We start from the raw sequence: 27049 nt of genomic DNA on the forward strand, positions 1-27049 counted from the left end.
GCACAACTCGAGCTAACCATAAAGGATGGCTAGAATCAGCTAACTGAAGCTGGCCATTTTAACAGGGCTCGTCAGCCATTGGACATAAACATTACACAACAAGTTGGAAATCGCAAATTCAACAATGAGTGGTTTGGAAGGAATCAGTGGCTAACTGCAAGCAGGTGACTACCTCATGAAGCTGCCTGAGAGAATGTCAAGAGTGTGCAAAGCTGTCATCAAGGCAAAGGGTGGCTACTTTGAAGAATCTCAAATGTAAAATATATTGTGATTACTTTAACACTTTTTTGGTTATTACATGACTCCATATGTGTTATTTCATAGTTTTGATGTCTTCACTATTATTCTACAATGTAGTTAATAGTAAAATAAAGAAAAACCAGCCTGCACAAAAGACCAAAGGTTTGTGGACACCTGCTCGTCGAACATCTCATTCCAAAATCATGGGCATTAATATGGAGTTGGACCCCCAGTTGCTGCTATAACAGCCTCCACTGTTCTGGGAAGGCTTTCCACTGGATGTTGGAACATTTCTGCGGGGACTTGCTTCCATTCAGCCACAAGAGCATTAGTGAAGTCGGGCACTGATGCTGGGCGATTAGGCCTGGCTCGCAGTCAGCGTTCCAATTCATCTCAAAGGTGTTCAATGGAATTGAGATCAGGGCTTTGTGCAGGCCAGTCAAGTTCACACTGATCTCAACAAACGATTTCTGTATGGACCTCACTTTGTGCACGGGGGCATTGTCATGCTGAAACAAGAAAGGGCCTTTCCCAAACTATTGCCACAAAGTTGGAGGCACAGAATCGCCTAGAATGTCATTGTATACTGTAGTGTTAACATTTCCCTTCACTGCAACGAAGGGGCCAAGCCCGAACCATGAAAAACAGCCCCAGGTCATTATTCCTTCTCGACCAAACATTAAAGTTGGCACAATGCATTGGAGCAGGTGGCGTACTCCTGGTATCTGCCAAACCCAGATTTGTCCGTCAGACAAATCTGATGGTGAAGTGTGATTCATCACTCCTGTCGACACTTGGCATTGTGCATGGTGATCTTAGGCTTGTGTATGGCTGCTCGGCCATGGAAACCCATTTCATGAAGCTCCTGACGAACAGTTCTTGTGTGGACATTGCTTCCAGAGTCAGTTTCGAACTCGCCAGTGAGTGTTGCAATCAAGGACAGGCGATTGTTACACGCTATGCGCTTCAGCATGCAGCGGTCACATTCTGGGAGTTTGTGTGGCCTACCACTTCACGGCTGAGCTGTTGTTGTTCCTAGATGTTTCCACTTCACAATAACAGCACTTACAGTTGACCAGGGAAGCTCTAGCAGGGAAGAAATTTGACTTGTTGGAAAGGTGGCATCATATGACAGTGCCCCGTTGAAAGTCACTGAGCCCTTCAGTAAGGTCATTCTACTGCCAATGCTTGTCTATGGAGATCGCATGGCTGTGTGCCCGATTTTATCTACAGTGGGGCAAAAAAGTATTTAGTCAGCCACCAATTGTGCAAGTTCTCCCACTCAAAAATATGAGAGAGGCCTGTAATTTTCATCATAGGTACACTTCAACTATGACAGACAAAATGAGAAAAAAAATCGAGAAAATCACATTGTAGGATTTTTAATGAATTTGTTTGCAAATTATGGTGGAAAATAAGTATTTGGTCAATAACAAAAGTTTATCTCAATACTTTGTTATATACCCTTTGTTGACAATGACAGAGGTCAAACGTTTTCTGTAAGTCTTCACAAGGTTTTCACACACTGTTGCTGGTATTTTGGCCCATTCCTCCATGCAGATCTCCTCTAGAGCAGTGATGTTTTGGGGCTGTTGCTGGGCAACACGGACTTTCAACTCCCTCCAAAGATGTTCTATGGGGTTGAGATCTGGAGACTGCCTTGGCCACTCCAGGACCTTGAAATGCTTCTTACGAAGCCACTCCTTCGTTGCCCGGGCAGTGTGTTTGGGATCATTGTCATGCTGAAAGACCCAGCCATGTTTCATCTTCAATGCCCTAGCTGATGGAAGGAGGTTTTCACTCAAAATCTCACGATACATTGCCCCATTCATTCTTTCCTTTACACGGATCAGTTGTCCTGGTCCCTTTGCAGAAAAACAGCCCCAAAGCATGATCGAAGGAGAATATCAGTGGTCTTGTATGTCTTCCATTTCTTAATAATTGCTCCCACAATTGATTTATTAAAACCAAGCTGCTTACCTATTGCAGATTCAGTCTTCCCAGCCTGGTGCAGGTCTACAATTTTGTTTCTGGTGTCCTTTGACAGCTCTTTGGTCTTGGCCATAGTGGAGTTTGGAGTGTGACTGTTTGAGGTTGTGGACAAGTGTCTTTTATACTGATAACAAGTTCAAACGGGTACCATTAATACAGGCAACGAGTGGAGGACAGAGGAGCCTCTTAACTAAGAAGTTACAGGTCTGTGAGAGCCAGAAATCTTGCTTGTTTGTAGGTGACCAAATACTTGTTTTCCACCATAATTTGCAAATAAATTCATTAAAAATCCTACAATGTGATGTTCTGGATTTTTTTTTTCTCATTTTGTCTGTCATAGTTGAAGTGTACCTACAATTACAGGCCTCTCTCATCTTTTTAAGTGGGAGAACTTGCACAATTGGTGGCTGATTAAATACTTTTTTGCCCCACTGTACCTGTCAGCAATGGCTGTGGCTGAAATAAAATAATCCATTAATTGGAAGGGGCGTCCACATACACTGCAGGAAGGATGTGCTTTCTGTAACCTTGAGTGCCATGATGCTGTTTGGCCAAAAATATTATTGAATGTCATACTATTTATGGCCTGACAGCATCAGATACATTGGCTACATGTAGTAAGACAGAGGGGTGCTGTTTCTCTCACTCGGATGCTTTCTCTGGTGAGATAGTTACAGCAACTTGCAAATTCAAGAAACGTTTGCGGGTGCACAGAGAACAGTTCGGATGCTGGAATTATTTTGGGTGAAGGTGCGAAGGAAACCAATTTTTTAAGTGATTTGTTTGACAATCAGATTACTGATTACTGTCATTGCACATTAAAAGGTAATCATTTTTTTTACAGTTAAGTTACATGTCTTTACTATAAATCCCACAGACTGGCCTCCAAATCACTAAATACGCCCCTGCCTTTAAGATGTATCTAAACAGATGCTCATTTGATTCAAGTAACTAAATCATTACTGAGACTGAATGGCTAGTAAAGCTTATATCTGGAATTCAGTAACACATTTTATCGATTGACATGGTGCTCTTTGACTGGGAGCTGTTCATTCCTGCCACATGCTTGTCAAATATAAATGCCGGCTTAGTGGATAAAAAAAAAAACTGTTCATGAAATGAAACAAAAGTATGTTTCCTGGAATCCTTCTGGAAGTAAAAGAGAGAAAGGGGTCTTTAAAAAAATGTCAAACATCTCACATGCATGAGGCTAATAAAATGACTGGGGCATATTGTGAACACATGGAATTATATGTTCAGTCCGCTTGTGATAAACACTTTGGTATATTGTCCACTTAAACCAAATAGAAACACAAAGTGTGTATGTGTGTGTACGCGTCTTTGTGTGTGTGCGTGTGTGTGTGCTTGCATATCTTTGTGTTTAGACACATGTGGAGAGAGAAATGGGAGAAAGCAGACTATCAAAAGTCCTGCTAAAGCTGAATTTACAGTACATCTTGGCCAGGCTCGGATATGTATTCATTCAACTGCAGCATACTGTAGCAGCAAAGCCTTGGTAATCACGTAACCATAATGTATAAGGGTAAACCTGCTTACTCTGTGAGAATACATACCTATCTTTCTGTCTAAGCCCTGAGGTCATGGTGTTGAATAGATTAAATCACAAGTGAGATCTGAACTCTCATTTCTATTTTGTTAGAGTCGGTTCACTCCAAGATCCACCTCTGGCTATTCCCCTAGAAATGTTATAATCGATGTGTTACGGTACAAGCCTGTCTGTCTCTGTCTATCTATGTGTCTCTCGCTCTTTTTACACATGTTTCTCGCACTCTAATCTCCATGTCTTGAATAGGGATCTGAATCTGGTTTTGGTAAAACCACCCGGAAGTAGTCCAAACTAAACTGAAACTCAGTTTTCCAAAACCAAATAAACAATTATCCTTAGACACTACTGGACTTTGAAACCACCGCACGCACACACACACACACACACACACACACAAAAAAAAATATCCAGCCATTTCAAAGATCCCTGTATGCATGGCACTCAAGGTTACAGAAAGCACATCCTTCTCCAAAACAGCCAGGCTGCCCACGACAGCTGAAACAGAGCAGTACCTAGCCAATTGGTTTGCCCTAGTTTTTGACAGCCCGCAATCTGGAGGCCACGCACTGCAAGCCTGTGTACGTGGCCCCGACTGCCGAATATCAGCGCCACCAGCTTGCACCTACGCCCGAGGCTGTCCAAGGGTGCCACGAGGGGCTGATACTTAAATTTCTGCAAAGTTCGGCTCCATGTAGCCATCAAATTAGCAACCCATTTACAAAATGAGCAACTCCCCCTGGCCTCCCCACAACAACAATATCTGGTGTATTTGACACACAGGAAAACACATCATCATCAACATCAAACCAGCTTCCCCTTACACAAGAATGTTTATGCATGTGTGCTGTTAGTAAGACCACTTGTCTCACTTCGCTGGCTATCAGGTCAACAAGGGGGTCATGTCTAGCAATGTACAAATCCTTGTATGAAAAGCATCCATTCACAACATGGACAAAGGACTACATTACATTTGATTCATGAAGAATACAACATGGTTTGCAGGGTACCAGAGTGCTAGATTATGTTTTGTTGGTAGAACTTGCAGCCTCGCCTTAACAGTAAAGGTGAGAATGTCCTCGCCAACGGCAGCATTTTGGTACATGAAATGGGAGACAGAGTGGTCAGCACAGTCCAGAGCAATGCTATAATCGATGTGTTAGGGAACAAGCCTGTCTGTCTCTGTGTGTCTCTATGTGTCTCTCTTGCTTTTTTCCCCCATGTTTCTCACTCTCTATTCTCCATATCTTGAATAGCAATCTGGTTTTGGTAAAACCACCAAAAAGTAGTTCAAACCAAACTGAAACTCAGTGTTCCAAAAACCAAATCATCCTTAGAAACCACTGTTCCTTTAAACCACAGACACAGACACAGACACACACACACACAAACACACAGACACACCCATGCTGGACTGGCATGGACCTTCTCCACTGCAGGAATTAACACTAGTGCTTGGCCTAATGTCTTAGACTTTTGTGTTTCCATGTCCAAAGAAAAGCCAAGGGCCTGCCCAAGATGTTCATACTCTAGATTGGGGACTTAGAGAGAGCTTTGGAGAAATGTTGCAGTCAGATGCATTGCATAACTCTTTTAGCTGTGTACCACCAATGTCATTTTCAATACGCTGAGGAAAAACTGTTGACAAAATACTTAGATTACATTGTCACAGTGAAAAGTTAAAACAGTTTGTAAAACAATGTGTGATAAAAGAAACAATCTCACAACGGATGCAGAATGGAGGGATGGTAGGACAAAGGGAGAGAAGAAAACAGCATGCTGAAGCTTCAAACTGGAACACAAGATGTTTCGACTTTCACGTGGAGAGGAAAAAATCCGAATGGTTCCTTTCTGACGTGCGCAGTGCCAACTCGTTTTGATTACAACATTTTCAAGCAGTTCACAGATGTGAGAATTCCTCTCTCTGTTTCCGTGTTTCTGTCTACACGTGATTGCACACACAGACGTACACCCATCCACACATACACACACACTCTGCCTTGCAACATTATTAGCCTACTGTACTACGAATCACATTTTTATACCAGGATGCATACTGTTTATACTAGGACCTACTGTCTAATACGTGTAGTACTGTAATACCAATCACATTTTTATACCAGGATGCATACTGTTTATACTACGACCTATTGTCTAATACGTGTAGTACTGTAATACCAATCACATTTTTATACCAGGATGCATACTGTTTATACTACGACCTACTGTCTAATACGTGTAGTACTGTAATACCAATCACATATTAATTCTGCTGTGATTAGCAACAGTAAACTGTTTGTTGATAGTATTTCAGACTTGTCCAATCACCTGATATGCATGATTGGTTCTGAAGCACACTTATCAAAGAGAATATCTGATGGAACTGTACATGTCTACAAAGATCATCAAATGTGACAGAATCTGGGGAACTGGCTGTGTGTGAGTTCTATAGACACACATGAACGCACACGCGCACACACACACGCGTGCGCTTCCCATCCCATAGGCAGAAACTCAAATAGGAAGTACCCGTGCTTTGAACTATTCAACGCTGGTCTGACCAATCGGAATCCACGCTTCATTATTGTTTTGATCACTGGGATATTTTCTGGGTAGCTTGCGGAAATAATCTAGATGCATAGACGGATACGGTGACTGAGTTTATAAGGAAGAGTTTAGGAGATGTAGTACCCACTGTGACTATTAAAACCTACCCTAACCAGAAACCGTGGATAGACGGTAGCATTCGCACAAAACTGAAAGCGTGAACCACTGCATTTAACCATGGCAAGGTGACTGGTAATTTGGCAGAATATAAACAGTGTAGTTATTCATTGTAGGTTCTCATCTTCCATTTCTCATATCCTTCTCCATGCTATCCTGTTGTGGGGTCCAAATCTCTCCGGGTGCTCATTGACGCTGGTGCCGACGAGAGCTTTATGGACGCTGCCCTGGTGTCGGAGCTCGGAATCCCCATACAACACCTCTCCATTCCCATGGATGTCAGAGAGATGGATAGGTGCCCTATTGGGCCAGACGGATTACCAGGATGTGTACCCCGAGCATGCGCTGACCAACTGACAAGTGTCGTCACTGACATTTTCAACCTGTCCCTGACTAAGTCTGTAATACCAACATGTTTCAAGCAGACCCCCACAATCCCTGTGCCGAAGAACTCTAAGGTAACCTGCCTAAATGACTACTGACTCATAACACTCACGTCTGTAGCCATGAAGTGCTTTGAAAGGCTGGTCATGGCTCACATAAACACCATTATCTCAGAAACACTTGACCCACTCCATTTTGCATACCCCCCCCCCCCCATCAGATCCACAGATGACGCAATCTCTATTGCACTCAACACCGCCCTTTCCCACCTGGACAAAAGGAACACCTATGTGAGAATGCCATTCATTGACTACAGCTCAGTGTTCAACACCATAGTGCCCTCAAAGCTCATCACTAAGCTAAGGACCCTGGGACTAAACACCTCCCTCTGACACTGGATCCTGGACTTCCTGACAGGCCACCCCCAGGTGGTAAGGGTAGGGAACAACACATCTGCCACACTAATCCTCAACACTGGGGCCCCTCAAGGGTGCATGCTCAGTCCCCTCCTGTACTCCCTGTTTGCTCATGACTGCATGGCCAGGCACGATTCCAACACCATCATTAAGTTTGCAGATAACACAACAGTGGTAGGCCTGATCACTGACAACGATGAGACAGCCTATAGGGAGGAGGTCAGAGACCTGGTCAAGACAAAGGAGATGATTTTGGACTACAGGAAAAGGTGGACAGAGTATGCCCTCATTCTCATCGACGGCGCTGTAGTGGAACAGGTTGAGAGCTTCATGTTCCTTGGTGTCCACACCACCAATAAATTATCATGGTCCAAACACATCAAGACAGTTGTGAAGAGGGCACGAAAAAGCCTATCCCCCTCAGGAGACTGAAAAGATTTGGCATGTGTCCTCAGATCCTCAAAAGGTTCTACAGCTGCACCATCGAGAGCATCACTGCCTGGTATGGCAACTGCTCGGCACTACAAAGGGAAGTGTGTACGGCCCAGTACATCACTGGGGCCAAGCTTCCTGCCATCCAGGACCTTAGAGGACCTCAAAGACTCCAGCCACCCTAGTCATAGACTGTTCTCTCTGCTACCGCAGGACAAGCAGTACCAGATTGCCAAGTTGAGATCCAAAAGGCTTCTTAACAGCTTCTACCCCAAGCCATTAGACTCCTGAACAGCTAATCAAAGGGATACCCAGATCTCTCTTTTACGCTGCTACTATAATCTATGCATAGTCACTTTAACTCTACCTACATGTACATATTACCTCAACATTGACTCTGAACCGGTACCTCATGTATACAGCCTCGCTTGGTATTTTACTGCTGCTGTTTAATTATTTGTTACTTTTATTTTCTATTTTTATTTTTTTACTTATCTAATTTTTACTTAACAGTTTTTTTTCTTAACATAAGGATTGTTGGTTAAGGGCTTGTAAGTCTGTTGAATTCGGCGCATGTGACAAATAACATTTGACTTGATTTGATTTCTTGTCAGAGTCACCCACACTACGTTTCCCATTAAACTGAGAGTGTCAGGCAATCACAATGCCTGTGCAGTTCCTGCTCATTGAATCACCTCAAGCGCCTGTGGCTCCAAAGGCACATTATGGGGTGTTGTGTGTAAATTAATGAGGGGAAAAAATAATTGTATACATTTTAGAATAAGGCTGTAACGTAAACAAATATGGAAAAAGTCAATGGGTCTGAATACTTTCCAAATGCGCTGTATATAGTGTACAAGACAGATACTAACATCTGTATCACACACACACACACACACACACACACACACACACACACACACACACACACACACACACACACACACACACACACACACACACACACACACACACACACACACACGTTGCATTCGGTATGTTTGCTTTTCACTCACGCTTGCATGTTCGACCATATCCATCCATCACCTCTGCAGTGTGTGATGGGAAGCTGTCCAAAAATACACACATAACGAGTTGCCAAAAAATCTCTCTTTCCCTACAGTAACAAGACTTTAGAAACACTATCCCACCATTATTATTTTACACCAATATTGACCTTAGTCAACTCCTAAGACATGGAAGCGGACATAGCCTTGGAACTTAAGCTGCTTCAGGGTCACAGGTTTAAGCATCTGAAACCAAAGGTGTCGACTAAAAATAGTTAGTAAGTCTCCTAGCTGTCTATATTTTGACTGCACGTTACTAAGTGGCGTCAGAATATAGACAGCTAGGACAACACTGAGCATGGCAAAAGGTCACCGCACCCCAAGAGGAAAGGACCGACGAAGGGAGCATCTGGAGAGAAAGCAAGGGGGGGACTCTCTGTAAAGAAATTCCTATAATTTGTACAGTAAATTCCTGGCAGCACAGATGCCAGTCAATTTATTTATTATTACAGGACAGTAAAAAAGTTAATTCTACTGTAATTGTAATTAATGATTGAATCATTGAGGGGAGATGAGGTTTGTATTTAACAGTATTTTAATGTAGTATTTGAATGTAATTACATGGGATTGGTGAGAGACGTTTTGCTACTAGGTACTGTAATTATATATTACAGCATATTGATGAATATTTGGTGTTTTGTATAACTTGCACTCCTAGAGGCCTTAACAAAGGCTTCCAAATTGGCAGTGACTACAGGGCAAAACAAACCAAGAGGACATGGCAACTCAACCAGTAAATATACAGCAAAACATTAATACATCACTTTATTGTAAAATCAGATTGTAAAATTTCAGGAATGGTTAACTGTGCACTGAACTCCCATGATGCATTGTTCTTTACTGCAGAGGTGGGATCAAGTCATTGTTTTACAAGTCACAAGTAAGTCTCAAGTCTTAGCACTCAAGTCCCAAGTCAAGACAGGCAAGTCCAAGTGTCATGAATCCCGCCAAAGATGGTGCCTCTTCCTGTTCGGGCGGCGCTCGGCGGTCGCCGACCTACTAGCTGCCACCGATCCCCTTTTCTGTTTCATTTAGTGTTGTCTGATTAGTTGCACCTGTTTCTTGTTCAGGTTTGGGTTTGGGCTATTTAAACCCGGTAGGCCTGCCGGCTTTTGTGCAGGCTGGTTTTTCTGTTATTGGTGTGTGTGTATTTTGTGGATTCCATTTTTCCGAACAGTTTCGTTCTGTTTGTTGGACTGGGTCTTTATGCGCCCTTGTGTGTGTGGTGTGACCTTCTCTCTGTTTTTGGAAATAAAAGATCCACATCTTTGAACTACCCTGCTCTCTGCGCCTGACTCCTCCACCCTCTACTTCTAGAAGCCGTTACAGCGAGTCAAGACCAGCAAGTCTCAAGTCCTAAACTTGGAGTTTCGAGTCCTAAGCAAGTCATAATGTGCTCTTCACCAAATGTAATACCATTTCATATTCTTAACAAGAGTAATAGTTAGTATATTACATTCATGCAAATCATGAATGATTTAAAAAAATATATATGTATTACTTTCCAAATAAACTTTATATTTACATGGAAATACATCGGTAACCATGAGAAAGACCCCCCCCCCCCCCCAATAGCGATCGACTATCGAGGATCGCCATGGGGCACAATCGGGCGATATAGGCTTGTGTACAATCGCCCAACCTTAACACACACACACACACACACACACACACACACACACACACACACACACACACACACACACACACACACACACACACCCTCTCTGTGTGTGGTTACAGTAAGCTGCCTAGCCAGTTGTAGCTCAATCTTGGGTGCAATGATCACGTTCCCGCACTGACTGACTGTGTGGAGGTTCATTGATTTAACGTGACGTTAGCCTACATGCTACACTAGCAAAGTTATGAATGATATAGCCGTCGGCTCTATTAGCCACGACTTACTGTTCTTTGTGCAGCTTCAAATGTCGAACACAGTTGGAAGTTGTTGCGCCTCCGTCTGTCATTTTCTTCCCGCATGTTTTGCAAGTTGCAACTCGTTGCGCAACTTTTTCTCAGCTGGCACAATTTGATTGGCTGCTGTCCAAATCAAACTATAATCCGTTAAATGAAGAGTTGATGTGCTGAACACTTTTTTTAATGGCATAATTGTTTATATTTGGGCTTGGGGAGGGTATCAAGTCAGTTTGAGTCAAAAGGCTCAAGTTCAAGTTAAGTCACGAGTCAGGTGTTAAAGTCAAAGTCGTGTTGCAAGTCATCATATTTGTGACTTAAGTCTGACTCGAGTCCAAGTCATGTGACTCGAGTCCACACCTCCGCCTTACTGTAATATATAATTCCCATAGCTAAATGTAATATTTCTGCTGTGTAAATATAAAGACATTTATTACAGTGCAAGCACACACACACACACACACACACATTTGACATGTTATTTTTTTATATAGGTTAGTGTCTGTGAAATTGTCCATGAATGACGTGATTCGGCAGAGTAACAAGTTAATGTCAGTGAGAATGACCATGAATGACACAATTAGATTGGGTAACAAGTACAGGTGTCTGAGAAAATGTCTGTGATTGAGTTCTTAAAGGCACAAAGAGATGAGCATTTCTCAAGTTTCACTGGCTGCAGTAAACACACACACACACAGTTGGATTAGCAGGGTGGAATTTCGTCTGGAGAATGTCAACTGTGATTTTCACAAAATGTTCCTCTAAGGTGCCCTTAACGAGTGTGAAGGAGCTCAAAGTAGCTGAAGAAAAGTCAAGTAGTTACTGCTGTCAACAGGGGGTGAGAGGGGGGGGGGGGGGGCTGTGTAAGTTAAGTTGGGGAGGAAAGGAGCACGCCCCCAAACTTCTCTCAAATGTCCTGCTATTTGTCGTCACAGAGGGAGGGGGGGGTGGTGCACGACAGGAAATACTTAGCTGTAAAAGCTGTATAAAAATCCTATATCAAGCTAAAGTAAAGGTACAGTTAAATCATATAACATACTGTTACTAGAGAATTCTAAGCATCGTCAGAGGCCAGTAACAACTAAACAGGCCAAGGAGGTGAAATGAACAGGGGAGGATGAACAGGATTCAGGAGAGGGAGGAAGAGAGGGAGAATAAAGACAAAGCAGAGAAAAGAGAAACTACACAGTGGGCAGAAGAAATTAAATGCAGTGAGTAGATGATAAGTCTATTCCATGAGGGTCTAGATCAGGGGTACTCAACTCCTACCATATGAGATCCGGAGCCTGATGGTTTTCTGTTCGACCTGATAATTAACTTCACAAACCTGGTGTCCCTAGTCTAAATCAGTCCCTAATTAGAGGGGAACAATGAAAAAAATACAGTGGAACTGGCTTTGAGGTCCAGAGTTGAGTTTGAGGGGTCTAGATACTCAATTGCATGTCTCCCCACAGGAGAGAAAGGTCTTAACCACTATGGGATCGAGAACCCCCCCCCCACCACCACCTTCCCCGTGGGACAGTTGAGCTAACGTAGGCTAATGTGATTAGCATGAGGTTGTAAGTAACAAAAACAATTCCCAGGACATAGACATATCTGATATGGGCAGAAAGCTTAAATTATTGTTAATCTAACTGCACTGTCCAATTTACAGTAGCTATTACAGTGAAAGAATGCCATGCTATTGTTTAAGGAGTGTGCACAATTATGATCTTTATTAATAAACCAATTAGGTACAGTTGGGCAGTCTTGATACAACATTTTGAACAAATATGCAATGGTTCATTGGATCAGTCTAAAACTTTGCACATACACTGCTGCCATTTAGTGGCCAAAATCTAAATTGCACCTGGTTTGGAATAATACATTATGACCTTACTCTTGCATTTCAAAGATGATGGTACAAAAAAAAGAATGTTTTAGTATTTGTATTATCTTTTACCAGATCTAATGTGTTATATTCTCCTACATTAATTTCACATTTCCACAAACTTATTAAAAGTGTTTCCTTTCAAATGGTATCAAGAAGATGCATATCCTTGCTTCAGGGCCTGAGCTACAGGCAATTAGATTTGTGTATGTAATTTTAGGCAAAAATTGAAAAAAAGGGTTCGATACTTAAGAGGTTTTAATCATGGGAAGGAGAGTCATGTCGCAAGCCACTGAGGTGATGTTATGCATGCAGGATCATGGTCTTTTTTTGGGGTGACAGCTACCCTAGTGGTTAGAGTGTTGGACAAGTAAGCAAAAGGTTGCTGGTTTGAATACCTAAGTTGACAAGGTGAAAAATATGTCGATTTTCCCTTGAGCAAGGCACTTAACCCACATTTGCTCCAGGGGCGCTGTACTACTATGGCTGACCCTGCAAAACAACATATTTCACTGCACCTCTTCGGTGTACGTGGCACAACATGTTTTATTTATTTTACTAGAGAGAGAGAGAGAGAGAGAGAGAGAGAGAGAGAGAGAGAGAGAGAGAGAGATGAGTGAAGAACAGAGACTAACTGAGATAAAGATAAAAATTGAAAGAAAGCTGGGACATAAAAGTGGCTGAGAGTAGGGGGATGAGCTTCAAGGGGGAAGGATGAGACAGGAGGTTAGGGGTGAGATGAGAGGGTCTGTTCTGTCTGAGGCAGTTAGGTCTTGGTTTACTTCCAGGAGAAACTAAGGGGCAGACCAGGGGGGAATAAGGGGGAGACGAGGGGTGACCTTGACCTCGTCTTGTCTTAGCTGGTATGTTTTCACAGTGCAGGGGGCTGTGTGTGTGTGTATATGTGTGTGTGTGTGTGTGTGTGTGTGTGTGTGTGTGTGTGTGTGTGTGTGTGTGTGTGTGTGTGTGTGTGTGTGTGTGTGTGTGTGTGTGTGTGTGTGTGTGTGTGTGTGTGTGTGTGTGTGTGTGTGTGTGTTATTACTGATAGCTCTAACAAGCCAAGGTAAGAGGTCAGACTGTAGAGTGGAAAAGGATGAAGGGGCTGTTAAAGGGACTTTAAGTCCACCACCTGCCTACACACACACACACACACACTCTCTCTCTCTCTCTCTCACACACACACACACACTTAAGGGTTAGGCTGATTATTACCAGACCTTGTTTAAACACCTCCCCTGTTACCCTCCCCAATAAAACACTATATTGACAGGCTAACCATGAGGGTTCTAAGCTGACATATGGAATTGTTTTAAGATGGTCATATGATGGACCATTTAGCTATTTAATTGTGAATTTTAGGACCACTTTAAGTATAAATATATATACATAAAACTATTATTTGATAAAATATCAAATTTGGCCTTTACTACTATAGCCCAGAAGAAATGCATTGAATAACACATTCAAAATGGCAAAAAAGAGTGGAACAATAAATCATAAGAAATATGGTTTTGAAGTGTCTGTCCTATATCTAGGAGATATAAGAAAGCTCAGGAAATATTTGTCGTTTTTTTTTTTACACATATTTAACCCCTTTTTGGGGGTAGGCACAAAACTACACAAATCTACCTTCACAGTTTCATTCATTTTTTAAGGCCGGTACTGGTTACTTTCACAGCGAGTCCCATGACCAGTGGCGGATTTAGGTATAGGCGACATGGGCAGCCGCCTGGGGCGGCACGGGGAACCTGATAGAAAAATGCAGAATGATGACATTTGCGCAATCAGTTTTCTATCAGTCATTTGCATGTCACAACAATGATATCATGTCACCGTGTGGGACTGTGGGTCAATTAACCTTGTTGGAGTTGGCGCCCTGATTCTAGTTTGTGAGCTAGAAAGGCTACTGCCTGGGAAGTTCTCCCACTCAGAAGTACGAGCGGGGGGAGGTTGACCTCAGGTCTCCCCATTGGAAACCCGAGGTAGGGGGAGCGGGGGAATCTGTCAAATAGCGCACCTCTAACTTGGTACAGTACTAATGAAATTAGTAAAATCAGTCACACTACGAATTGCTACCAAATAAACCACAATTCATTCATAATACTGTGAAAATATAGTTTCACAGACATGTTGTTGCATTTTTTTCTGGTTTGTGCGAAATCGTTAAGAATAATATAAAACCAGTTTGCACAGCACCGAGGTGAATTGGTTTAGTCTTGACTCTTGGTTGACAGTGTTGGGAGATGGGTAATGTATTGATGCTCGAGTGCCAAATCAACACAAATTTATTTCTATTTGGTCTTTGTTACTTCTTATATATATTTTTATATTTATATAGCATATATTTTTATATTTATATAGTTTTAAATGTTATGATTATTTATTTGTGTTAAAGGGGGTGTTCGCAAATACAAACTACAACCACCACTGCCCGTGACACTTGTGGGGGCCGTAGAGCAAAACAGAGAGCCCCACCGTGCTCATGAGAATCACCCCTTTTCATAGAGGTCAAACCATTCAGACGTTATTGTGAGAACCATTTTTGGAATGTCTCATAATCTGACAAACACCGCTCTAGCTCACCACAGATGCATAAGCACAACATAGGCAGATGCGGTATTTGATTGACTCACCGGTGTCAATCTAACCAACTTCCTGTGCTTCAAATGCCCTATCAAGTCTTCACATAGGCATGAATGGTGTCATATGATCAATGGCTTTGTCCATTCATATATACAGTAATTAACTTGGAACACTACAGGTCAAAAAAAAAATGTAACCTTTATTTAACTACTAAGAACAAATTCTTATTTTTAATGTATTTATTTTTACCCCCTTTTCATGGTATCCAATTGTTAGTCTTGCCTCATCGCTACACCTCCAGTACAGGTGAGAGAGGAAGGCCATTTGTCCTCCGAAACACAACCTAACCAAGCCGCACTGCTTCTTAACACAGTGCACATCCATGCCAGCCACACCAATGTGTGGGAGGAAACACTGTGCATCACGTGATGAGACAAGGATATCCCTACTGGCCAAACCCTCCCTAACCCAGACGCTAGGCCAATTGTGCATCGCCCCATAGACCTCCTGGTCACGGCCGACTGCGACAGAGCCTGAGCGCAAACCCAGAGTCTCTGCGATGCAGTGCCCTAGACAACTGTGCCACCCGGGAGGCCAAAAATTCTTAATGACGGCCTAGGAACAGTAGGTAAACTGCCTTGTTCAGGGGCAGAACAACATATTTTTACCTTGTCTGCTCAGCGATTTCATCTTGCAACCTTTCAGTAACAAGTCCAATGCTCTAACCACTAGGCTACCCACCTCCCCACTTAAAAGACCAATGCAGACGTTTTTATCTCAATATCAAATCATTTCTGAGTAACAATTAAGTACCATATTGTGATTGTTTTCAATTCAAATGGTAAAAAATAAACAAAAATAGCTTCTTATCAAGAGCAATTTCTCAAGCAAGAACTTTGATAGGACTGACTGGGAAGGGGAAAACTGAAAATTAGCTGTTATTGGCAGAGAGGTTTGGAAGGCCAAAACTCCATCCTACCAAAACAGGTTGAAATTTCAGGGGGTCTTTTCAAACATCTCTTACATTAAAAGGGCATTATGATAATTTGCACAATTTCACAGTGTTGTTCCAACCACATAGTGTGGCAATATATAAACACAGGGAAAAACATGTTTTTGACTGCACTTGACCTTTAAACAGCATTCTCCAAAAATCATAATGTACTGTAAGCCACATCTCAGCACACACAGGCTAGACTGAAGAGGAGGACTTCTTTAACATAGATATATAGTGGGGTCCAGAATTATTGGATCCCTTAATAAAGATGAGCAAAGAAAACCTGTACAAATAAATTATACAAACACTGAGCTATAATATATGCTTACATTTTTATTTATTTGTATTTTATACTAATATAACTGCTCAGAAAAAGAGATTTTGTTTATAAACAATCATTTAAAAAAATCTAAAAAAGATAGGGGTCAAAATGATTGGATCCCCTGATTTCAATACTTCAGTACCCAGGCCTCCTGAGTGGAACAGCTGTCTAAAGCACTGCATCACAGTACTTGAGGCATCACTACAGACCCGGATCCATAGGGTGGCGCACAATTGGCCCAGAATCGTCCATGTTAGGGGAGGGTTTGGCAAGGGGGGCTTTACATGTCTGATCGCTCTCTAGCGACTCCTTGCGGTGGGCTGGGCGCCTGCAGGTTGATCTCGTCGTCAATTGAACTGTGTTTCCTCTGACACATTGGTGCAGCTGGCTTCCAGGTTAAGCAGGTGGGTGTTAAGAAGAGCGGTTAGGTGGGTCATGTTTTGGAGGACACATGACTCAACCTTTGTTGGGGAGTTGCAGAGATGAGACAAGATCGTAATTGGATATCACAAAAAAGGGGGTAATATACTTATTTTATTTATTTTTATACTCCAGCACCCTCCCCTTGTGAGCCTTTTTGTATGGACTGCCCTCTTCAATTCAAACCAGAGGTTTTCAATGTGGTTCAACTCCGGACACTGAGATGGCCATTGCAAACTTTTGATTTTGTGGTCAATTAAATATTTCTTTGTGGATTTTTATGTGTGCTTGGGTTTATTGTCTTGCTGGAAGATACACTTGCGGCCAAGTTTCAAACTCCTGGCAGAGACATCCAGGTTTTGGCTTAAATGTCCTGGTACTGGGTAAAGTTCATGCCATTGACTTTAACAAGGGTCCGAGGACCCCATAACAAAGAAAAACCCTGGGACCTAATCCCTCCCCAGACAAAGTGTAGGGTGACAGGGGAGAACAGCAAAGACAACTTCGAAGCCTTGAAGTGGACGTGCACCAGAATATATTGATAATCCATATCATAGAACTATCTCATGATAAGATACCAGACTACAACAGAGAAAGTACAGGGTGATACACAGTGTGACTCCTGAACTTGTGAACTGAAACTCCTCTGCACCTAAACATGAACAAATGGTTCTCCTCAATGTGTCTCTTCAGTGCTTGAAGATAGGCGCAGTCAGGCCATGTTTTGACTAGTGCACCAGAGGCCCGTTGAAATCACACAGCTGATGATACGCAGACTTACATACAGTTCTCACACACACACACACACACACACACACACACACACACACACACACACACACACACACACACACACACACACACACACACACACACACACGGTATCCCGGTCAATGAAAATCTATCAATGTACAAATGTGTCGGAAATACCTTTTATACTACAGTACATTAAAAACGGAATAATGCAACACCACTCTCCTGTGCATTAATGAACAATGCATTCGACAAAAGACAAATTCTAGCAGATTCCCTTTGGATAATATGAATATTTATTAAATACACATTAATATCACTGAAGTCTTGAGTGAAGCTGGTGGAATGTTCTGTCATAGCATCAGTTCTGTAGGCATAAATATTTGGGGAATAATCCCTCAGTGTTCATGTTATTTCTTCATATGAATATCTCCTTAGTTGCAGTGTGTGTTGCTCAAGACAGATCTAGAACAGGCATTTCTAACATGGGAGGTTTAACACACACACACACACACACACACACACACACACAAACACAAACCGTCATTTTGTTCTTCTAATAAATCACAAGCAGCTGTAGTTGCCATTGTAGCTCCGATGACTGAAATTCCATCCTCATCTCTCCTCTCTTCAACTTTGTAAGTTGATATGATCCACACATTTTAAAAGTTAGAAACTCTGGGGTTACGGTTTGTTTTGATAGACTGCTGTTTACTCTGTATTTTACTGGAAATTATAGCAGTAAAATTGTAATTACAGCACAATGACCAAACTATTACAGCAGCATCTATATGTTTTAAATTAACCATCATTACATTATCATTACATCATATCATTACATGCCATTTCGTACCACAACTGGTATTTAAGTACTACAAAGTATTAATTGCTACCACATCATTTCTAATAAATACCAAGCAAAATACTGTAACATAAAGACATCCTGACACAGCCTACTGCTAACCAAACCCTTACGGTTCTCAGTTACCACCCTGGGAAGTCAGGGACAGTCACTGGGACTCAGCAAGTCATACATGCACACATACAAACATATACACACAGTCCAGCTACCCCTCCACAGTCAGGTTCAGTTGAACCTTTCATTCAGAAATGCCAGTACTCTCTGCCTCCTCGCTTCCTCTACATCCATCCTTCCATCTCCTCATCCCTCCATTCCTCGATCTCTTCTCTACAATTTACATTAGTAAAGCTGAGGGGTGATGATTTACATCCCTGTGCTCTGGCAAGATTGAGTACCCAAACAGAGAGTTTTTGTGTGTGTGTGTGTGTGTGTGTGTGTGTGTGTGTGTGTGTGTGTGTGTGTGTGTGTGTGTGTGTGTGTGTGTGTGTGTGTGTGTGTGTGTGTGTGTGTGTGTGTGTGTGTGTGTGTGTGTGTGCGTGCCTGCGTGCATGTGTGTGTGATCTCCTACCTGTTATTGTGATGTTGCTGTAGAGGTTGGAGAGCTGTTCTTTGAGGAGGACAAGCTGCATCTGAGCTGCCTTCTCTCTTTGCAGCTCCAGCATCATGTCAGGGTGGTTGGCCAGCTTACAGCCCCTCTGCTTGTCCAGGGCGATGTCACTACGCACTATGTCTGAGCATTGACACAGAGACCAAGAACGGGTCATGTAGTTTCATTGCTTACCACTTCTGGCAATATTGGATTGTTCCTTTCATGCTAATAAAGCTTGATTGAATTAAAATTAATTGCTACAGAATAAGACTATAGGCCTACCAATGAACATGGACATAGACGATTTCAACTGTACCTAAAGTACATTTAAACATCTCAATACATTTTATAATCAAATTGGGAATACAACACAATAAATAAATATACAAAATGTGTGTTTAACATTTGAGTAAATGAATAATCAAATCCATAATGTCTAACTCACCATCTTCATAGTTTTTTAGGTAGTAATCTGGGCCGGGGCCTCTGAACTTGGCAAGGTTCTTCAGGTTGTGGAAGTGGAGGAAGTCGGTTCTCTTTCCTCCGAACCTCAGATAGGCTGGGGACAGACCTCGGGCTAGGGTTACCAAACGCTTGGAACTATACATGGAGACAGAGATCTGATAAGAATACGGTGCACAAATACATCTGAAATATTGATTAAACAATATTTTTTAATCAATTAGGCTCCGTGTCCAAACAAGCTGCGTGAAAAACACAACATGACCATCATTGATTTCAGATCATGTACATACATACACAACTCCGAGAAGAAACGATTGACGTTAATGTTGAAAATAATTCCTGTAGTGGGTATGTCATTGCAATATCCAGCACTAGTGACATAGACTACTCAACAGAGGCTGAGCACTACTTACACAAGACAAAAAACTCAAGTCATAAAACAATGACAACTTGATTTAAATGTGATATTTCTTGATAGCCCTGTGCATTCAGATTCAACAAAAGAAAACTAGACATGGAGCCAATTTAATTCATACAGAGAGTAGGTTTTAGTGGTTTTTTTTGTAGATATCACAGGGAAACATTTTATGATGGTGAGACTAGCATGCCCAGAATAATACAAACATGTTCTACACTACAGTGTTACCAGATTACTGTCAAAGCTTTCCAGACTGGGCTTTCGAAACACTTTTTACTATCACTCTCACTTATTGGTTTCACTTGAGAGAAAAGCTAGTGAACCCTACTAGTATTTACATGATAGTATTATAGGACATGACAGCTTTTCCATTACAACAGGCCGTTTATGACCCTCTCAGTGCTGCTGTTAGCCAGCTAGCAATAATAACTCCCACAGTTGTAGTTTAGAAAACTAGTTTGGGGTTAAGTATTCCACTCTACTGTTGTGTTACCAGACTGGACACAGAATAAACAACAGAAATATTATACTTTTCAACCCAAGCCACACTGTAATTTGTGCATATCATCAAGAGTGGACCACCAACAAAACAATGGAGCAAACTAATACATCACATGCCAATAGCACATGCTTTCTGTAGTAAAGGAATGGCATTCCATGAGAGCAACAATAGCCTACTTTTTAAACTTGATTTAAAGCTAGACATTATTTGTTTACAAGGTCTCCTTTGACCAAAACCATGGAGCAAAAGGACAGTTTTGTAGTAGGTATATTTATAAGTCACGTTCTTCAAAATTAAGGAAATGTTTCCCATTAATTGAAATGACTGGAAATTGCACAGTAGCTTTAAAATGTTGTGTTCAATTATATGTTATGGGATTAGCACTTACCATATTGTGCTGTTTTTGTAGGCAGAATATAGGCCATGTTGTGATCATTTTAACCGATTCTTGCAGACTTGAATAAAGTGCCATTTTTATGACAATTATACACAATTGTGGTAGTTAAATCGCCTAGCTTTGTATTATAATAATTGCCTATTTATGTCTCTAAAATCCACCGACCTACCACAAAAACGAATTTATCCTATAGTATGGCCTTAGTGTGCTTGAACGCTGGGTTATCAGATCTGACGATCAGCAACGTTTACAGTAGGCATGGTTTAAATGTTTATTCAAATAACGGTTTATATGAACTTGGCAGTACAGTTTAAGAAAATAAATATTGGAAAAACATTTCAGAAAATTAGCATTGAAATTGTGAGTGAATAGCCCACCTACATTTAGGAAGTTGGTGAAAAGTATGAACCAAAGTAAAGCAAAATAACTTGTCAGTATTGTTAGAAGGTTCATTGTTTGATCACATAGTGTGTTATTGTTATTATGAATATTATGAACATTAGGTATATTATTATATTATTGTGATGATTAGTATCATTATTATTATTATTGTTATTATCACAAAATTGATCCAGACAACATTTACTTGCTGAAGGATGAATATACAGCAACAACTGAATTTATATAGATCCATATGATTTAACGCGTTCATATGGGAATAACACTTTTCATCTAGTTAACCCAGAATTACATTTTTGCTAAAATCCTGACCTCAAACTTCTCCACTGACTGGTAAAAGTTACATCTGGGAACTTTGCACAATAGCCGAAGCTGATTGGAAGCTGACATTGTTTACTTCCAGGGCGATACATGCTGTGGCTTCAATAATATTTGAGTAGCCATTCCGACTGTTTTTCATTATTACAAACATGTCGATATCGAGTAGTAAACCCTGATACTCTATATAACTTGTAAAATGCCACGACCCCCTTTCTCTCCTCCCAAACAATAACAGTGGATGTTTCACTGGAAATAAGAAACCTATGTTTACGGAAATTCTTCAAAGAGCCTCGTGTGCGCCATGTAGGCATACTTCTACCAATGTAAACTATTCCCTTCCGTACCCAACATGCAACATTAACTATATATGATGAGCTCATATCACCTCTTTCCCTGTCATTCTCGTTCCCCTCTCTCTTCGTTTCATATTAGCATTGTGTAGAACACAGAAACATTGACACGATTAAGACAGTGGCATTATATATGTAGACCTATTATTAACACCGCTATGTTAAAGAGATGTCTCTGAATAAGGCTACATACTGTGTAAACTGATGCATGCATGCCACACGAGAATGACGCAGCATGTGTCAAAATGTGTCTCAACTGAAATTAGAAAATAGGTTACTAGTATGCACACCAATTGGTAAAGCTCGACGACGTAATTATGAAGTTAGGCCTACACTCCAATCTTTAGGACACTCCATATTTCCATACGGGCTTGTTTACCCCATATCTAATGTCACCTAAACAAATGCAATGCACAAATCGGCATAAACCGACTTTATGACATGGTTGAATGATTCCCGACATCATAATATTGTCAAAGAACCATTCGTCTAGATAACTAAATCCTATAAGACCTATAAACCAAAAACAATGCATTTGATCCAAACATTAGAATAACGACGACCATGAAGTCGATAAGCAGACAGAGTGGGAAAGTAATCTACCTCAGAAAGTCCAGCCATCCGTCCTTTATAATCGACGGATCCAACTGTAAAGAGAGGAAGTTGTCATTTAGAACTTGAACCGGACTGCGGGTGTTGACGTCCAGCAAAATGAGCGTCCTCTCCATGAACCCCGTTCTCTTCCCCCCGCCGCCGGGTGCAGGTCTCTGGTAGGTCGAAGAAGAGGAGATCACCGACTGCACCATCAGAGCAACGGATACCAGCCACAGCCGGGAGCCTGGGAAGGGGCAAGTCGCCGGATTGGGCATCTTCCTGGCTTGGCACCACAGATGGAACACTGCGCCTAAAAACAAGACCGTGCTCTGCTGTTTGAGGGAACGTGAGAGAAGCTATAGCAATACCTTGTAGTCTGAATGCACTCTTCCTATTCCTTTGAGCGAAGATATCTGCTCCTTTCTGTCTGTCCGTCTCCCCCCGCCCCTCCGTGTTTTTGGGAGCTGGAGAGGGGAGCGCACGCCCCGGGCCAGCCTCCCCGCTAGAGAGGGCCAGGAGCCTGGGGGAGGAGAGGAGGCAGCACCGCCCCTCTTCAGGACTCAGTGGTGGTTCTTCTCTGAGGTATGAGGGTTCATACTTAACCCCTGATGTGTAGGAGAGAAAACAATGATCAGGGCGATCTATTTATCAGTATGCTAGGACACGTCCGCATAGCAGAGCTCAACAAGTCCGACTTTTCTTGCTTTTATGACTTGTAAAATTAGGAAAGGGATCCTTTAGAAAAATAAGATGCTATACTTTTACATAGACACATGACTCAAAATGTATTAAGATATAGAATATCTTATATAAGATATAGAATATGCGCACTTAGCGAGTTGTCTCCAATGCACAATGTAAAAGGAATTACGCACGCTGGTGACTGCCACAAAACATACATTTTCATGTAAATCTGAAAAGCAATTTGTCTGATGCAATGAATTGTGTATGAAACTGTCGTGTATTTGTCCCTCTCGAACAAAACAATACAAACAAATCATGTTAACCAATGGAATGATTAAAAACAAGCGTTGTGCAAACCGTGTATTCAAAAAGAGAACTACTATAAATATTTAGGCTAAGGAACTACTCGAATTTGTTATCTCGGAAATAGCGAAGATTTGTGTTGCTTAGATTACAATTGCAGGGTCATCTAAAAATATGAACGTTTTATATTTGCTAATTATCTGTGAAACACAAATCTCTTATACATGAAAGTTGGATGCATCTCTACAGTGTCAAGATGGTTTTCATAAAGACATAATTATGCATTTTTAAACAAATGTATATTTCGTTCGTTGGGGAACTAAGAACCCCAATACAATCCATCAAAGAAGACAAAAAAACGCACATTCCTAACTAAGCCACATTAATATGTTAAGTAAGCCTGCATAAAACGAAAATGTTTAGTCCAAGTAAAACAAGTAAACGTCAACGTAAATAAATGAAATATCAGAGTAGGCCTATTGGTGTTTTTTCTATACTTTTGAATGGAACGGTTTTTAGACGCTGTTATCGAACAGGGCATTTCTTGGTGTACGGTCCTAGATAAGTATGCCTACAAGAAAAGGAGAGTAAATAGCTAGTTAGGCTATGCGGTAAAATATATTTTACGCACAAGTAGCCTATTTAACTAGGCTATTTAAGAACACATGCGATCACAAGGCTAATGTTTTCTCACAGTTTGATCTGTGCTAATATGTTTTCTACAGTTTAACCAGTGACTGCATCAAACTTTGCCAACTTTGCCAATCACAGCCTAGCTCAGCTACCAAAAACATATTCAAAACGAATTTAGAATTCTACAGCCAACATATTTAACATACCTATAAAAGCTTTATATAAAGTCTCTCTCCAGATGTTCTTTGATCAGAGGGCCTACACACAGCGTGGTCCCACTTGCAAGTAGAGAAAGGCATTGACCGACGGGGTGGGTCGTTGTTATGGTGGTTATCCCAACAACTTCACCTCACCTCGGCGTGGCTCGTCTCAGCCTCATGAGCACACCGCCTTACTGTTTGATAACTCTGGTCGTCTGAGGTCGCTGACAATATACTACCCTTGATCTACCGTGCAGAAAGTGCATGATGCACTGGGAGTGGGAAGATATCCCAAAACATTTGTGTAATCCCTCCTGTTACAGTCAAAATCAATACACGTTTGAAAATGTTTAGAGGTTCTATTATCTATTTGAATTAGTGACCGCTGCAACCAACTTCATGTTTTACGCTCCAACGTTAGTTAAACCATTCAAACAACTTTTGGAAAGCTCGATATTCATTCTGGAAAGTGCGTGAGGCCTGGATGAAAGGAACAAAGGAAATATGAAGACGCAAACATGGACAGGACATGCCTGACACAGCCTGCGGCTGACAGGACATTGCAAATAAACGAGCCAGTTATTGTTATTCATCTCTCATGAGAAAGCTTTATCAACTGTCCATTGCTATGTGAGGAAGAATCAGACACGCACCCCTCATGGTCCTAAGGCAGAACACTGTCTATCTATTCCTAATATTCACGTCTAATAGCGGGGAGCAAACCTCTGACTCCTTTTCACCCTCTCCAACCTCATACCTCTCTATATATTAATCTCTCCAACCTTCTCTAACTCCTATATAACTCTCTCCATATCACAGTGGGATCTTCGGTTGACCCCTCACTCCGCCAGGAGAAGAGATGAGTCTTTGATATGTCCCGCTGCGGCTGTAGCAGTCCTATGGCAACGGACCAACATCCCTCATCAAGTTACGCTCTTTTACTGCATGTTTATGGCAGATATACTGTACACGTCATTTGGAGTCTTTTGATGTCAGTTTTGAGATGTCGAAGACATATTGTGTGAAGTGTTTGGGATTGATGGGAATACATAGCATGTGATTTCCATAAAGGTTAGATTTTCCCTATGAAATGTTACCAAAATGTTAAATAGAACATTAAGAGAAAAATTACAGTAATTTAGTGCCCACTCTTTGAACGATATGGAGACTGAATGCATTTAGTTAAAAAACAACATTGTTCTGATACTCGATGCTCAGAGAGATGGAAGAGTAAAGCTACAGTCTGTGAGATTTCCAGGAATTCCAACTAAATTAAATATAATATACATACTTTACATTAGATAACTACAACTGTGTTATAGGCTACACTAGGTAGCCGAGCGGTTATTAAGAGCAGTGGGCCAGTAACTGAAAGGTCGCTGGTTCGAATGCCCGAGCCGAATTGGTGAAAAATCTGTCGATGTGCATTTGAGCTCGGCACAACCCTGTTTGCTGATGGAATTCGCTCTGGATAATAGCGTCTGCTAAATTACTAAATTGTAAAATCAAACAATTGGTGTTGAGAACAAATAGGTTAGCACATTATCACAATTCAATAACATTAAAGTTGTGTTCATAGGATAGAAAATTCGTAGAAGATGTTTGTGCGTGAATGTTGTCCATGTGAACTCTGTGAGTGAAATTAGGGAACCCGCCACCAAAATAGTACAGATTGGCTTGCATTTCTCAAGTTGAGCTTGACTTTATCGTATTTCCAATCATTGCAAAGAAAATTAGCCGATTATGAAATTCCTTCCGACTTGGAAAATAATGTAGGCTAGCCAACACTCGTTTGGTTCTTTCAGCACATTCCGCAATGTCGAATGTTTTCTCATGTCACCTTTTATCGTGTTAATTTAAGCTATTTTTGCCACTGGCATAAACTATCGAAAGTGTGTGTGGGTATCGTTGACTGAATAAGTACTTTCGGAAGGTGTTGACAAAATAATAACTTAAATGTTAAATATTATGACTATAACTTTTCGACCCCGTTTATCGAAGAAAAGGGTAGACATATTGTATCAACTCTGAAAAATAAAGTCAAACTGAACACAACCATAATAGTACTATAATAGACTAATAATAATGACAATTATAAAAACAAAAAAAACATGGCCTAATAGACAAATCATTTTGTAATATAAACGAATAATAGTCATTTACTTGGGGAAAAAAAGAGAAACGTGCAACAGATAGGCCTACCTCTAAGGCAGACTAACGAACACATCTTATCTCCGGAGCTAAACAAAACAATAGCTTTTTCCTATTATTCCTTTAGGTGTGGTTATATGGCTTTATATAACGGGGTGGTGGATATAGCCTGTATGGCATAGCGTTTAAAGATAGGCCTACATCTGGTTGAAATACATGTCTATCTCTATATTTGATCTAAATATGTCCAGATTTGCATAACCTACACGTTAGTTAGCTTTTAACTTCTCAGGATTATAACGATAACAATCAGATTTAAACTCTCTTTTTTTCAAAAACACATTCTATCTTTGTCCCAAGTTTTCACACGAGACCCCTGAACTACAACGCAATAAAACAGGCCTCTATGGTAGCCTATTGGAAAATGCAACAAATCAACAGGGTCGAAAATGTAACAGCAATTTCGTTAGTGAAGCAATAATAGCCGAGGGCAAATGCATTAC

At 41.2% G+C, this 27049-nt stretch overlaps 1 protein-coding gene across 1 annotated transcript in view; it reads right to left on the reverse strand.

The window, feature by feature from the left end:
• The window catches only part of hpse2 (heparanase 2), a 129182-nt gene extending 106247 nt beyond the window's left edge, over positions 1–22935 (reverse strand). The window contains exons 1-3 of the mRNA XM_064933089.1: positions 22585–22935; positions 19575–19729; positions 19109–19270 (exon numbers count right to left, since the gene is read on the reverse strand). Coding sequence (XP_064789161.1) covers positions 19109–19270; positions 19575–19729; positions 22585–22850 — 583 coding nt within the window. The 5' untranslated portion in view covers positions 22851–22935. The remainder of the gene's footprint in view (positions 1–19108; positions 19271–19574; positions 19730–22584) is intronic.
• Between the last annotated feature and the right edge of the window lie 4114 nt (positions 22936–27049).

The sequence above is a fragment of the Oncorhynchus masou genome, chromosome 24, assembly GCF_036934945.1.
Source record: "Oncorhynchus masou masou isolate Uvic2021 chromosome 24, UVic_Omas_1.1, whole genome shotgun sequence".
NCBI classification, from domain to species: Eukaryota; Metazoa; Chordata; class Actinopteri; order Salmoniformes; family Salmonidae; genus Oncorhynchus; species Oncorhynchus masou.